Here is a 13,832-nt window from a genome sequence, read left to right as displayed (position 1 = left end):
CTTCTTCCGCCTCTCTGTGTGTGTGGTGCTCTTTCCGTCTTCCTCAATCTCTCTCTATCTGAGTGTGCCTCTCTATTTTGTTCTCTGCCAGTGTCTCGCTTTCTTTCTCTTCCCCCATCTCTTGCTTTGTTTTTGTGCTTTTCTCTCTCTCTCTGTGCCTGTGTCTCTATCCATGCGTGTGTGTCTTGATCCCGCTCTCCCTGTGTCTCTCTTAGTTGATGTCTCTTTCTCGCTCTGTCACTCTCTCTCTCACACTTTGTTTCTGTTCCTCTCTCTTTCTCTGCCTGTCTCTCTATCTGCCCCTGCCTCTCTCACTTTCACTGCCTGTCGTGGAGCCCACCGGCCTGTTTTACACGATTCTCTGGTCAGTCTTTGGTGGACAACAGGTAATATGAAAAATCAAAATGGCCACTGAAATTTTCAGAGGCCATTTTAATGGCCAGGAAAATACCAACCTCAGAACATTCAAACACAAGGGGTTAGGCATTTTCCTGCCTGTGTTCATATTGCATTGGTGGGGAAGAGGGTCCATTACATTTATTTTACTTATTTTTATTTTTCAATTGTTGATTATTGGGCTAATCTAGATTAGGGTCAGTACTCGGATGGAACATTTTTCCATCTTCTGCTCTATGTCAGCATTCAGTACTCCCAGGGCAGTTACAGCACGGGTTAGATACAGAGTAAAGCTCCCTCTACACTGTCCCATCAAACACTCCCAGAGCAGATACAGCATGGGTTAGATAAAGAGTAAAGCTCCTTCTACACTGTCCCACCAAACACTCCCAGAGCAGATACAGCATGGGTTAGATAAAGAGTAAAGCTCCCTCTACACTGTCCCATCAAACACTCCCAGGGCAGATACAGCACGGGTTAGATAAAGAGTAAAGCTCCTTCTACACTGTCCCACCAAACACTCCCAGAGCAGATACAGCACGGGTTAGATAAAGAGTAAAGCTCCTTCTACACTGTCCCACCAAACACTCCCAGAGCAGGTGCAGCATGGGTTAGATACAGAGTAAAGCTCCCTCTGCACTTTCCCAACAAATACTCCCAGGGCAGGTCCAGCACGGGTTAGATACAGAGTAAAGCTCCCTCTGCACTTTCCCAACAAATACTCCCAGGGCAGGTCCAGCACGGGTTAGATACAGAGTAAAGCTCCCTCTACACTGCCCCAACAATGTGCCTCAGTTCCAACCCTGCTACACCAGAATGGTATTTTTCTATCTCCCACATCAATCATCCTATGGTCTGTGAGTAAAGTTGCTACTTCGTGGCAGGTTAAGGGTAATTTTGTGCTAGAGTAGTCATGCCCAATGGACTTTGAACTAAGACCACGTCAAATTCATTTCATACAGTACCCTACTAGCTAGCAGAAAGGGAGACACTCATCCCTTTATCTGGTCGAGATTTGTACCTAGCTCCCACAGGGTGAGAGAACATTGGGCTAGCCCAATGAAACCTTGGATTTCAAGATATCTTGCAAAGGAAACTGCTTTCCACCAAACTATTCTACCAGACCTACCAACACTGCTGCATTCCGCACAAACCAGATACAGGAAACAGTGATCTCCTCTCTACCGGGCTCCAGTTCTCAGTCTCCCCTGTATAATTCCTGGCATTTCCCTTGCATGCTATGCTAGAGAACAAGAGAAATCAAGAGGATACTATGGAGGTAGAGGTATCCCAGCATTCAGAGTGTTAGTGAAAGCTCTCTATTACAGCTATAGGGCCTGTTGTTTTAATGGCGGTCTTTCAGTATGGATCAGATGTCATTGCAGCCCCAAGCCCAGAATCTGGTGAGAAAGTAGTAGCACCAACCCAGTGCACTTTATCCAAGACCTGTGACCCAATGCCAAATACCAAGATTTCTGCCTCTGTCAGACTGTACAACCCCTAGGCAGTGGAGGGGTTGTCTGACGCTTCACCCACTCTTGAACCCCTGCCCCTCACTATAACTTTGGAAATACTTACTGGAGAGTTTCCACAGTGGTGTATACCACCCACAATCCTGCAGCCCCTCAGCTCCATTCCCCATCGTTCCCTCCACTCTCACAGGCATCATCAGCACACAAGCATCCCTGCAGTGCTCCTTACACAGAAGTGTTTTACAAAGGTAGAGGGAGCTAAACACTGAGCACGAGAAGGGCAACATTTTTTGCAAGGGTGGTAATTGAAACCCTGTCAAACAGGTGGGGTGTTGGAACTCTTTTTTTGGAGAGTTCCAGAGGACACAGGCACAGTGACTGAATGATAGTGGGGTGAGGGGCAGTGGAGTCCGAATCTGAGTAGCAAAGGAAATGTACAGGGATACATGGCCAGAGAGGATCACTTCGATAGGGTGGGGCAAAGTGGTGAAGTAATTTGAAGATGAGAAAAAGTCTTTACGTGGACTCACTGGGACACAGGGAACAAGTGCAGCTTGACAAGGTCGGGGTGTTGGGTGAGAGGAACTTTGCAGGAGAAGACCTGGAACATGATGTTCTAGATCAGACACCATTGCATCCACCCTCATTTGCTCACAGACAAAAGATTTAGAGTAGGCAAGAGAGGAGGACAATAGGGGTGAGGAGATCATTGTCATCACATGATAGCTGCTCTTGCCCTGGAGTCTGTCAGCCCTTCCCTATCCTCTAGCTCCAGGCAGACCTACCTCCCATTTACTGCTGCTTTCCTGCAAGGATGGAGGAGAAATTCAGAGGGAAAGTCCTCATCTGCCTCCTGTGATAGAGTCCTGGGATCGGGTAGTCCAAACTCTCAGCCCCTCCCCTCGCATCTGCCCCCCAACCACATTGAGCTGGGGGCATAGGGAGATCAATGGAAGGTTAAAGAGAAAAACACCTTAAAATAGGACCATTCAACAGCAAAAATTGAAATCTAGTTGAAACAGAATAGACAACATGGAGATTATGGTCAGGAGAATGGACCTCGTGTAAAAATACTCTGCTAAATTCTTCTGCTAATTTTGACTCTTGTATTCACAGGACATGAAACTGAGCGCAGAGGAGTTCAATGCAATATTCACGTTTTACGACAGGGTAACTATCCCCTCGGTGTTGATGTTACATCCTGTTGAAGGAGTTCACTTTGATCTGCGCGGCCTATCACAGGCTTTTTATTTTGATGGATGAATCGAATTTTTCTTTTCTAATTTTCTCCTCTCTTCTGAAGGTGGGCGAGTCTTTCAGGTGTACAGCCCCAGGGGCTCGAGCCACCCTCGCCCAAACCACCAATCACACGTGTGGGATGAGACAGTGAGTGGCAGTGGGCTCTTTGATCGAGAAGGGAAAGCATCACAGTCCGATCCCCTTCTCACCCTACGGCCACACACATGGGTGCTCCCAGCACTGGTCACAGGATAGTGACCAGGAACAGTGACACTGGCTGATGTTCCTCCTCCCCAGCCCAAGGAGGCTGACACCAAATTGTAGCACCCCAGCTGGCGCCCCAACTGAGATCAGTGAACTCAACACTGACTGGGGATTGAATCTGGGACATTCTTGGTCTCTGTGGCTCAGGACCGCACTGGGCATCAGTAGAAACCTCAAGTATCAATTCGTAGACACAAAAGGGAAAGATTTACTGTGGGAGCTATGCCGGGGAGCCAGCAAAAACCATGGGGAATTCTAGGAACATGGGAACAGGAGCAGGCCAGTCAACCCCTCGAGCCTGTTCACCATTGAATCAGATCATGGCTGATCTGTACCTCAACTCCATTTTCCTTCCTTTGCTCCATATCCCTTGATACTCTTACCCAACAAAAATCAATCCATCTCAGTCTTGAATTCTGCTGGCACTTCCAGGAATTTCTGCGAGAAGTGACATCAGTTGTACAGTACGTCTGCTCTAATAGGGCGTATGTACTGTAATAATACGTAAATGATAGGAAATACTTTGGACGAAGTATTCCAATCACGTGTACCCTAGCAATGCTGAGCACTGGGAATGGGGCTTTTTAAGATTTAAAGGGCCATCTTCGCTACGCAACCGGTCGCATGGGCTAGGGTGGTGCTGTCTTGTTTCGGGCCCACCGCGCAGGGCACCAGCCACCCCACACCCTGGCACTTGAGTCCTGCCACAGCCATTCCCCACTACCCTGCAAAGGTCGGGGGAGCCCGCTAAAAGTAGGCAAAGTAGCTTAACCTTGGAGGGGTCAGGAGCGGAGGCCGGGGTGAACCCAAAGGGTGCTCTGCCAGGATTCTAACAAAGCAGAGAATCCCAACCAAAAGGTCACAGCTACCATATGGAGAACAATCGACACTTGACCAGCAGGCTGCTCTGTAATATCATTATTATCTGGGGAGCTCTATTAGAGCTGATTCTAATATTTTTCACAAAGTTTTACTCAGTGCGTTCTGTCTGTTTTCTTAGGATGGAAATGGCTACATCGATAGTAATGAGCTGGATGCGTTACTGAAAGATTTGTACGAGAAAAATAAAAAGGTGGGTTCAGGAGTGGAGCAGTAACAGTTGGGGAGTGTGGGACTCTTTCTGTGTGCTCACTGAGGTGAAGGTTGTCAGTACCGGGAAATCAAACAATTTTTGCACTTACTGTCCCTTCACTCTCAGGGCAGGTACAGTACGGGTTAGATACAGAGTAAAACTCCCTCTACACTGTCTCCATCAAACATTCCCGGGGCAGATACAGCACGGGTTAGATACAGAGTAAAGCTCCCTCTACACTGTCCCTTCAAATACTCCCAGGGCAGGTACAGCATGGGTTAGCTACAGAGTAAATCTCCCTCTACACTGTCCCTTCAAACACTCTCAGGGCAGGTACAGCACGGGTTAGATACAGAGTAAAGCTCCCCCTACACCGTCCCGTCAAACATTCCCGGGGCAGATACAGCACGGGTTAGATACAGAGTAAAGCTCCCTCTACACTGTCCCGTCAAACACTCCCGGGGCAGGTGCAGCATGGGTTAGATACAGAGTAAAGCACTCCTTACTGCACTAGTGTGACATTGTTCCATTTGCTGTGACCTGTTAAGTGAGAGTGGCTCTGAATTGACAATCATTCCTGAGCTCAGGGAGGTGCTGTGGGAGCTGGATCAAGACTGCATGGGCCCACAACAGAAAACTGTTCCTACTTGGGCAATCAGAAGCAGGCAAGCCACAAGATAGCTGGTGGGGAAATGGGAAAACAGCAAACTGGTGCACGTTCTACCTAACCTGGGAGTGCTTGATGTTGACACTGGCTAACTGAAATGGGAAGAATTCCATTCCCCCAGCACTAACATTCCTTATCTTTGAGCATAACATTAAAAAAAAATTATACATTTAAGTTTGAAAAATATCTATATATATAAAAGAGCTCTTCTGTCTGTCTGTCCCGATGTCTGTCTGTCTGTCCGTCCGTTCTCTATACGTTTGAAAGTTACAGAGTGTACCGACGCGCGCGTCGCCTCAAAAGAAAGCTTGCGATTCCGGACCGGTCATTGGCGTATTTACGTTTCAGCCGGACAAAAATCCCGCCCACGGTATCCCAAAAACGTTCAGCGTTCCGCTCATTAGCATCTCATTAGCGACCGTGTGACGTCGAGGTCCACCAATCGGACGGCGGGTTCCTTCCTACAGTTGAGTGTCGAGTGACTCGACGATTGACCAATCCTACGCTTCGGTGACCTGACCGGTCGACCAATCGGTGCGTGTGTGGGCGGGCCTTATCCTTCTGAACCGAGGTGAGTGGCCGCCGTCTTGATTTTTCACAATTTTTTCCCCCACACTTTCTGTGTGTTAGGGAACTAAGGTAAATATTTTAATGATGTGTTAGGGAATTAAATAACAATTTAATAGGGGGGGGGGGGGGGGGAGAGCCTCGGGAAATCGCGGGGGGGGGGGAGCCTCGGGAAATCGCGGGGGGGGGGGGGGAAGAGCCTCGGGAAATCGCGGGGGGGGGCGAGCCTCGGGAAATCGTGGGGCGCTCGCGCCGCCCGCACTGACCGCGCATGCGCCGCCCACCCGCCCACCCACAGCGGCCGTCCATCAGCCGCGCGATACGCGGGGGACCTCAGGCGCTAGGCAGGGGGAGGGGCCGGAGAGAGGGACAGAGGGGAGTGGGGGAGGCGAGGGAGGGAGGGATAGGACAGGGAGAGGACATGACAGGGAGAGGGGGGACACACAGGGGCAGGGAGACCAAGCGCCCCAAAATTGTCCACTGACCGCGCATGCGCCGCCCGCCCGCCCACAGCGGCCGTCCATCAGCCACGCCATACGCGGGGGACCTCAGCTCCGGACCTCAGGCGCTAGGCAGGGGGAGGGGCCGGAGAGAGGGACAGAGGGGAGCGGGGGTGGGGGTGGGCGAGGGGAGGGAGACAGGGGAGGGAGAGGAGGGGAGGGGTGGGAGGGATAGGACAGGGAGAGGACATGACAGGGAGGGGGGGGACACACAGGGGCAGGGAGACCAAGCGCCCCAAAATTGCCCTCACAACGCGGGGCTCCCCAGCTAGTATAATATAAACTGATCCACAGCTAAGGATATGTGATGTATTATTTTTCCCCCCCCCCAGGAGATGGATATTAAGAAACTGACTGCGTACAAGAAAAACATCCTGTCCCTCTCGCATGGTGGGAAACTGTATCGACGGGAGCTGGAGATGATCTTGTGCACGGAGCCGCTGTAGGGAGGGCTTCTTCGACAAAGAAAGCACCGCCCTACATCATCCACAGCCCCCCACCTCCCCCCACTACCCAACACCACTCCAGCCCAGCGCATGTGCAGGGCATCCTGAAAACCACAAATGTGCTTGTATTGCAGATTACGAAACACCACAAGGGACAGGTGTCGAGGCAGTGAGGTGTGAACTCACTCGCAGTGGCTGTCCATTATTTTCAATATATCTCCCTTTCCTCAGCATTTTAAAGCAACAGATAATATAGATATATATATATATACTGTAATATATATAGTACTTTGAGTCTTGGTAAATGCTGTTGTTTGCCAAAGGTATGCCTACAGCAGAAGGTCAATTATCCAACAGACTATTAGTTTGAGTTTTTAGTATGTTACTCTGCTCTTTTTATTCCCTTGTCTTGCCTCCTGAGACTCGAGAATTCACAGTGTTCCTCAGACAAAACAGTGAGCTGGATCTCGGGGCCTATGCCAGGATCCATCCATTAGGATGTGCGTGGTAGCCCAGGGGGTGTTGGTGGCTGGCCATCCCGGATTTTCTCTCTGTTCTCATGAGGAAGTACCTGGCCTGCTCCAGCCTCTACCTGCCGCCGCCGCCGCCCCCCCCCTCTCCACCCCACATCCCCCCCAAAAGGCAACAGTTGAGATGCAATCCAGGGTCAAGTTTAAAGATCATTCAGACGAATTGTTCAGTGAGGTGAAGGAATCAAATACCAGAGGGGTCACAAATTAATATTCAGAAAGTTAGGAGTAAGAAGAGATATCATGTGGAACTTCTTCACCCAAAAGGTAATAGGGTTCGGAATCAGTTACCAGGGAAGGGCACTGAAGAAAGTATTAGAAGTGTTTCTGCAGAGCAAGTGGATTGAAGGATATGGTGAAAGGATAGGCAGGTGGGGTTGAGGCAAGTCAAAAAAGGCCTGGCCTCCTGGACCTAATGACCTGGCCTTCTGCTAAATGAGGGAGGAGGCAGAAACATCAACAAGCAGCCGGACTGTTTCACTGTCTCAGCAAGTATATCGTTCCTGACACACGTCAAACCTCGACATTTAAAATGTGACACTTCATGGAGGCTTTTTCTTGGTATAGACATGGGGATTGCTGGTGATGTAACATAAACATTACAGTCTGTCAGGGCTCAGTGATGTCAATATAAACGTTACAGTCTGTCAGAGGTCAGTGATGGCAATATAAACATTACAGTCTGTCAGCATCCAATTGACTTTGAAATGATTTGAGGATTCTAGCTGTACTATTCTATCCAGCAGTCCATTCCAAGTGTTGATCACTCCTTAGGAACATAGGAACAGGAGTAGGCCATTCAGTCCCTCAAACTTGCTCTGCCATTCGATGAGATCATGGCTGATCTACGGCCTACCTCCACATACCCGCCTTTGGCCCATATCCCTTAATACCTTTGGTTAACAGAAAGCTATCAATTTCCGATTTAAAACTAACAATTGATCTAGCATCAATTGCCATTTGCGGAAGAGAGTTCCAAACTTCTACCACTCTGTGTGTAGAAGTGTTTCCTAATTTCACTCCTGAAAGGTCTGGCTCTAATTTTTAGACTATGCCCCCTAGTCCTAGAATCCCCAACCAGCGGAAATAGTTTCTCTCTATCTACCCTATCTGTTTGCCTTAATATCCTGAAAACTTCGATCAGATCACCCCTTAACCTTCTAAATGCTAGGGAATACAACCCTAATTTGTGTAATCTCTCCTCGTAACTTAACCCTTGAAGTCCAGGTATCATTCTGGTTAACCTACGCTGCACTCCCTCCAAGGCCAATATATCTTTCCTAAGGTGTGGTACCCAGAACTGCTCACAGTACTCCAGGTGTGGCCTAACCAGGGTTTTGTATAGCTGCAGCATAACTTCTACCCCCTTGTATTCTCTAGATATAAAGGCCAGCGTCCCATTAGTCTTTTTGATTATTTTCTGTACCTGTTGATGCCATTTTAATGATCTATGTACCAGAAACCCCAAGTCTCTTTGGACCTCCACTGTTTTTAGCCGTTCACCATTTAGAAAATACCCCGTTCTATCTTTTTTAGGTCCAAAGTGGATGACCTCATATTTGCCTACATTGAAATCCATTTGCCACAGTTTTGCTCATTCACTTAATCTGTCAATATCCCTTTGTAATTTTATGCTTTCATCTACACTGCCTACAATTCCACCTATCTTTGTATCATCGTCAAATTTGGATATATGACTTTCTATGCCATCATCTAAGTCGTTCATAAATACTGTGAATAGTTGAGGCCCCAACACAGATCCCTGCGGGACACCATTGGTCACCTCCTGCCAATTTGAGTACCTACTCATTATCCCTACTGCCTGTCTCCTGCCGCTCAGCCAATTTCCTAACCTGATCAATAATTTGCCCTCAATTCTATGGACTTCTACCTTAGTTAATAGTCTCTTATGTGGGACTTTATCTTCTGGAAGTCCATATAAATAACATCCATAGACATTCCCCAGTCCACTACTTTAGTAACCTCTTCAAAAAAACTCAATCATGTTTGTCAGCCATGACCTACCTTTCACAAATTCATGCTGGCTCTCTCTGATCAACTGAAAATTTTCAATGTGTTCAGTCACCCTATCTTTAATTATAGACTCTAGTAATTTCCCAACAACAGATGTTAGGCTAACTGGTCTATAATTCCCAGGTTTTCCTTTCTCACCATTTTTAAATAGCGGAGTGACATGTGCAGTTTTCAAATCGAAAGGAACAGTTCCTGAATCGAGAGAACTTTGGAAGATTATAGTTATGTGATGATAAACAGCCAGATATCAAATTAAGTTTGCCTTTCACTAATTTGAACTTCTGTCCCCTGGTCTTACTCTCGCAGTTAAATTTAATTTTCAGATAGCCCCTTTTACTACATTTGACTATCTTCTATCCCTCTAAGTTCACCATTCAGACGCCTCCTTTCCTGGCTAAAAACCCCAAGTTTCTCCAGTCTTTCCTCATAATTGAGAGCTCTGACACTGGGGATCATTCCTGTGGCGCTTCCCTGCGCTCCCTCCAACACTAGAATGTCTCCCTTGTGTCTTGGTGAGCTGAACTGGACACAGTGCTCAAGGTGTGGTCTGATCAGAGTACCACACTGCTTCATCACGACTTCCTCTGACTTCTATTCTACTGCTTTTGCCAGAACTCATGAGCTTTGCTGTCTGTCAAGGGATCAGTAATGCCACTCATGAGCATTATGTACATTGGGGATTGGTGGAATATTGGGACCTGTTAGTCAGTACACCAGTCACATCATGGTTAATTTATTCTCCGCAACTCACCGTTGCCAAATCTGTTGATGATATTTAGCCGATGCTCACATAGTTCATGTGAATCATGAAACCTTTCAGGTCGTGGTATCCTTGTTCCGGTAATGATTTCAAAATAGCTGATATCACTGAGGGATGAGACACTTGAATAGGAATTGTTAATGTATCATGAACAGAAGCATCTGTTATGTTACTAGCTAATAAATATTCTTTAAAAATTGGCAACTTCTGCAATGACTCAATGGGTAAAAACACCATCTGATGTCCCAATGAGCCATACTCATTAGAAGGTCTCCGCTTTGTATTTGGCCTGTGCTGAGTTAGCAGATTGCAGCCAGAGCAGTACTTGGGTTAGTAATATTGAGCTATGGAGAGTTAAAAAAATAAACAGGCAAGGTTCCTGCTCTTGATCGCTCTCCACTGAACACTGATACAAAATGCTTGTGTTTGGATGTCCGATAAGAACAGGATCAGGCTTGGCTCATTGGGACATCAGATGGTGTTTTTACCCATTGAGTCATTGCAGAAGTTGCCAATTTTTTAAGAACAATTATTAGCTGGTAACATAACAGATGCTTCTGTTCATGGTACAATTCCAATTCAAGTGCCATGTTTGCAGTAGTGTCTCATCGGTTGAATATCCTGCCAACACTCGTTGCCCAACTCCCACTTGGGTGAGGTGCTAGGCCAATACCAATACCAATGTCCTTGACACCATGCCACAGTAAGAGTCAGTCCTTTCACATGAGAGAAAATCAGGAGGAAAAATTAATTATCCAAATAATACCCCACGCCCCGCCCCAGATCTGATAACTGACATTCTGCTGGCCATTAAAGTCTTTTTATTTGCTTCGTATGTGAATTGTTTTTAGTTCCCCCACCCACCTTTTCCTATTTTATAGAGTTGTGCAAACTGAAGCCGCCTGTTTAGATGATCTGTTACCATGCCCTTTCTTTCCGGTGAGTTGTAACCTTCCTTTCTTATTCTGTGGCTATCAAACAGAGTTGACCCAAATCAATAAAAACCTTTTAATTGAACAATGTACTTCTTGTCTGAGTTTGTTTTTATGAATCCTGGAATTGCATTCAAAACGTTTGCTGCTGGACAGAAAATTCCAGATAAACACAGAAAAGATACAGAAGGAAAAAAGGGAGGTGGGGTGGCAGTGCTGATTACGGAAGACATTGTAGTGTTGGAAAGGGAGATGTTCTTGAGGGGACAAGGACAGAATCCATTTGATTAGAGTTGAGGAGCAAAAAGGGTATGATCACGTTATTGGGGGTATTCTACAGGCCTCCAAATAGTGAGAGGGAGGTACAGGAGCAAATCTGCAGGGAAATTACAAAGATATGCAAGAGCTATAGAGTGGTGATATTGGGGGACTTTAATTACCCAAATATCGATAATGCTAGGGTAAAGGGAAAGGGGGGGGGGGGGGGGAGGAATTTCTGAAATGTGTTCAAGAGAATTTCCTTAACCAATATGTTCCTAACCCAACTAGGAAGGAGGCATTGCTGGATCTGGTGCTGGGGAATGAGGTGGGTCAGGTCGACCAAGTGTCTGTGGCAGAACACTTGGGTACAAGTGATCAGCGTATCATAAGATTTAGATTAGCAATGGAGAGGAGCAAGGAACAATCTAGAGTGGAACTTCTAAACTGGAATAGGGCTAACTTCAATGGGATACGAAAGGATCTAGCCGGGGTAAAATGGAAGCAAAAACTGACAGGAAAAACTGTAACGGAACAATGGGTGATCTTTCAGGAGGAAATGTTCCAAATACAGGCTAGGTACATTCCAACAGAGGGAAGGGTAAGGGAACCAAAGCAAGGGCTCCTTGGATGATGAGGGAGATAGAGAAGATGATGGGGTTGATTTTCAGTGTGCCGTGAGGCGGGCTTTTAGGCGTGCGGGGGGCAAAAATCCTGAATTCGGGGGTCCCGACCCCATCCCACCCAAAACCTGCCTCCACGTAAGTTTCACAGGAGGTGGGTACCCGCCCCGCACTGGGACCCGCCGACCCGAGGCGGGAAGGGATTAGTGCCAATTAACTGTCTGTTAACAGGTAGTTAACAGGCAGTTTTTAGCCTAATCCCTATTTTGAGGGGGTGTCGTGTGGGATTCCCAACGGCTCCAAACCATGCCAGGTTAGAACAGGCGGGCCGTCGGGTTGAAGGACTTGGAGGGGTCGCGCTGTCGGTGTTCAGGTGAGTGATGGGTGCATGAGTGCAAAGGTAAGTGTGTTTGGTGTGTCTAAAGAAGTTTAAATTACCTGTACTTACCTTAACAGCCTTTCTTCCTCTAGGTTTCGGGAGTCCATCACTCAGCCGGCACTGAAAGCAAAATGGCTGCGAACTGTCAAAAGTGACAGCCTTCAGCTTTCATTGCCGGTGAGAGTTCTAACTGAGTCTGTGTAGAAGGACTCAGGTTAGAAGTCAGACTGTCAGTGTTTGACAGCTTCAAACAGTTGTGAAACACTGATATTTCATCTGTCAAGACCTCTTGACAGATGAAATTTCAGTCTGTGATGTCACCTGTTGCCGGGTGGCCCTTAATTGGCCTCCTGAGCCCGCTGGGCGGGCTCAACAAGGTCAATCAAGGGAAAATCGCATGGATTCGCCGGACGTCGATGTAGACGGGACTAAAACCCGAAAGTTGTAGTCCCGCCTCCTTCCCAACTGCTGAATGAAAATCGACCTTGATGAAACAAAAAAAAGAGGATGTATGATGCATGTCAGGTAAATTCTTCAAAGGAGAACCAGACCAAATACAATAAGTTGAGAGGGAATGTGAAGATGAAAGTAAGATTGGCAAAGAGAGAATATAAGAGTAGAATGGCGATCAACATAAAAGGAAACCCCAAAATCTTGCATGTAAACAGTAAGCAGGTTGTAAGAGGCAGGGTGGGGCCTATTAGAGACAAAGGTGATGATACATGCAGAGGCACAGGGCAAGGCTAGAATACTCAATGAGTATTTTGTATCGGTGTTTACTAAGGAGGTGGATGCTGACAAAATATCGGTAGAAGTGGTAAAGGTAGAAGCAATCGAAGGGGTGAAAACTGATAGACAGGATGTACTAGAAAGACTGGGTATGCTTAGAGTGGTTAATTCACCTGATCCAGATGGCTTGCATCCCAGGTTGCTAAGGGAATTGGGGGAGGAGCAGAAGGGCTTGCCATAATTTTCCAATCTTCTCTAGATGCGGGGGAGGTGCCTGAGGATTGGAAAGTGGCAAATGTGACACTGTAGGAATTGCCAAATTCCTATCTGAAGTACTGAGACCAGGCAACTCTGGTAATTAAACAATGTTTAATACAAACTGGTGGAAGTAACAGTTAAAACGCAAGAGAACTAAACAACAGGTGTTTGCTTAAGGCTGACTCCACGAGGACTGAGTCTGGAAGCTTCCCCGCTGAAGTCATCACGTTTCCCGCCATTGGGAACGTCACGTGACCTGCATGACGACGTCATCGCATTCGGTCTACATCTTAAAGGGACCGCGTTATTTACATACAGCAAACAAATACAGATACCGATTCACTCTGTTAAAGGCAATTATGTACATCCATATAAGAGTCCCTTGGTGGCTCTGCCACATGCGCCCCCCCAGAATTGTCCTTACCAGCGAAAGTCAATCGAAGAGGAGGTCGGACGAGCCTGTTCGAACGACTCCTATATTCCCGGAGAGGAAATTGCTGGGCAGCTGAGGAGCTGGCCAGTGGAATGATCCGGTCGGGCGTGGTAGCAGCAGGCGGTCGACCACGACGCAGTGGCTGTGCAATCTCGACTGGTTGCTCGAGATCCAGGTGCGTGGGCTTGAGGCGGTCAATTGAGATGTGGTCGGGTTTGCCGCCAATGTCGACCAAAAAGATCTTGGCACCTGCCTGCAATACTCAGAAAGGGC

General features: G+C 47.3%; 1 protein-coding gene across 1 annotated transcript; it reads left to right on the top strand.

Annotated features, from left to right (window-relative positions):
* The first annotated feature begins 2,547 nt into the window (after nt 1-2,547).
* On the top strand, nt 2,548-6,674 carry LOC147116211 (calretinin-like). Its single transcript, XM_085990933.1, has 3 exons — nt 2,548-3,038; nt 4,372-4,443; nt 6,510-6,674. The coding sequence occupies exons 1-3, from the start codon at nt 2,988-2,990 to the stop codon at nt 6,621-6,623; spliced, it is 237 nt and encodes a 78-aa protein (XP_085847059.1). The 5' UTR covers nt 2,548-2,987; the 3' UTR covers nt 6,624-6,674.
* Nucleotides 6,675-13,832: the final 7,158 nt, after the last annotated feature.

The sequence above is a fragment of the Somniosus microcephalus genome, chromosome 6 (genome assembly GCF_052327205.1).
Source record: "Somniosus microcephalus isolate GS21.2 chromosome 6, FLI_Smic_1.0, whole genome shotgun sequence".
NCBI lineage: Eukaryota > Metazoa > Chordata > Chondrichthyes > Squaliformes > Somniosidae > Somniosus > Somniosus microcephalus.
Note: the sequence above shows the minus strand (reverse complement) of the source record. Positions and strands in the feature narration are given on the sequence as shown.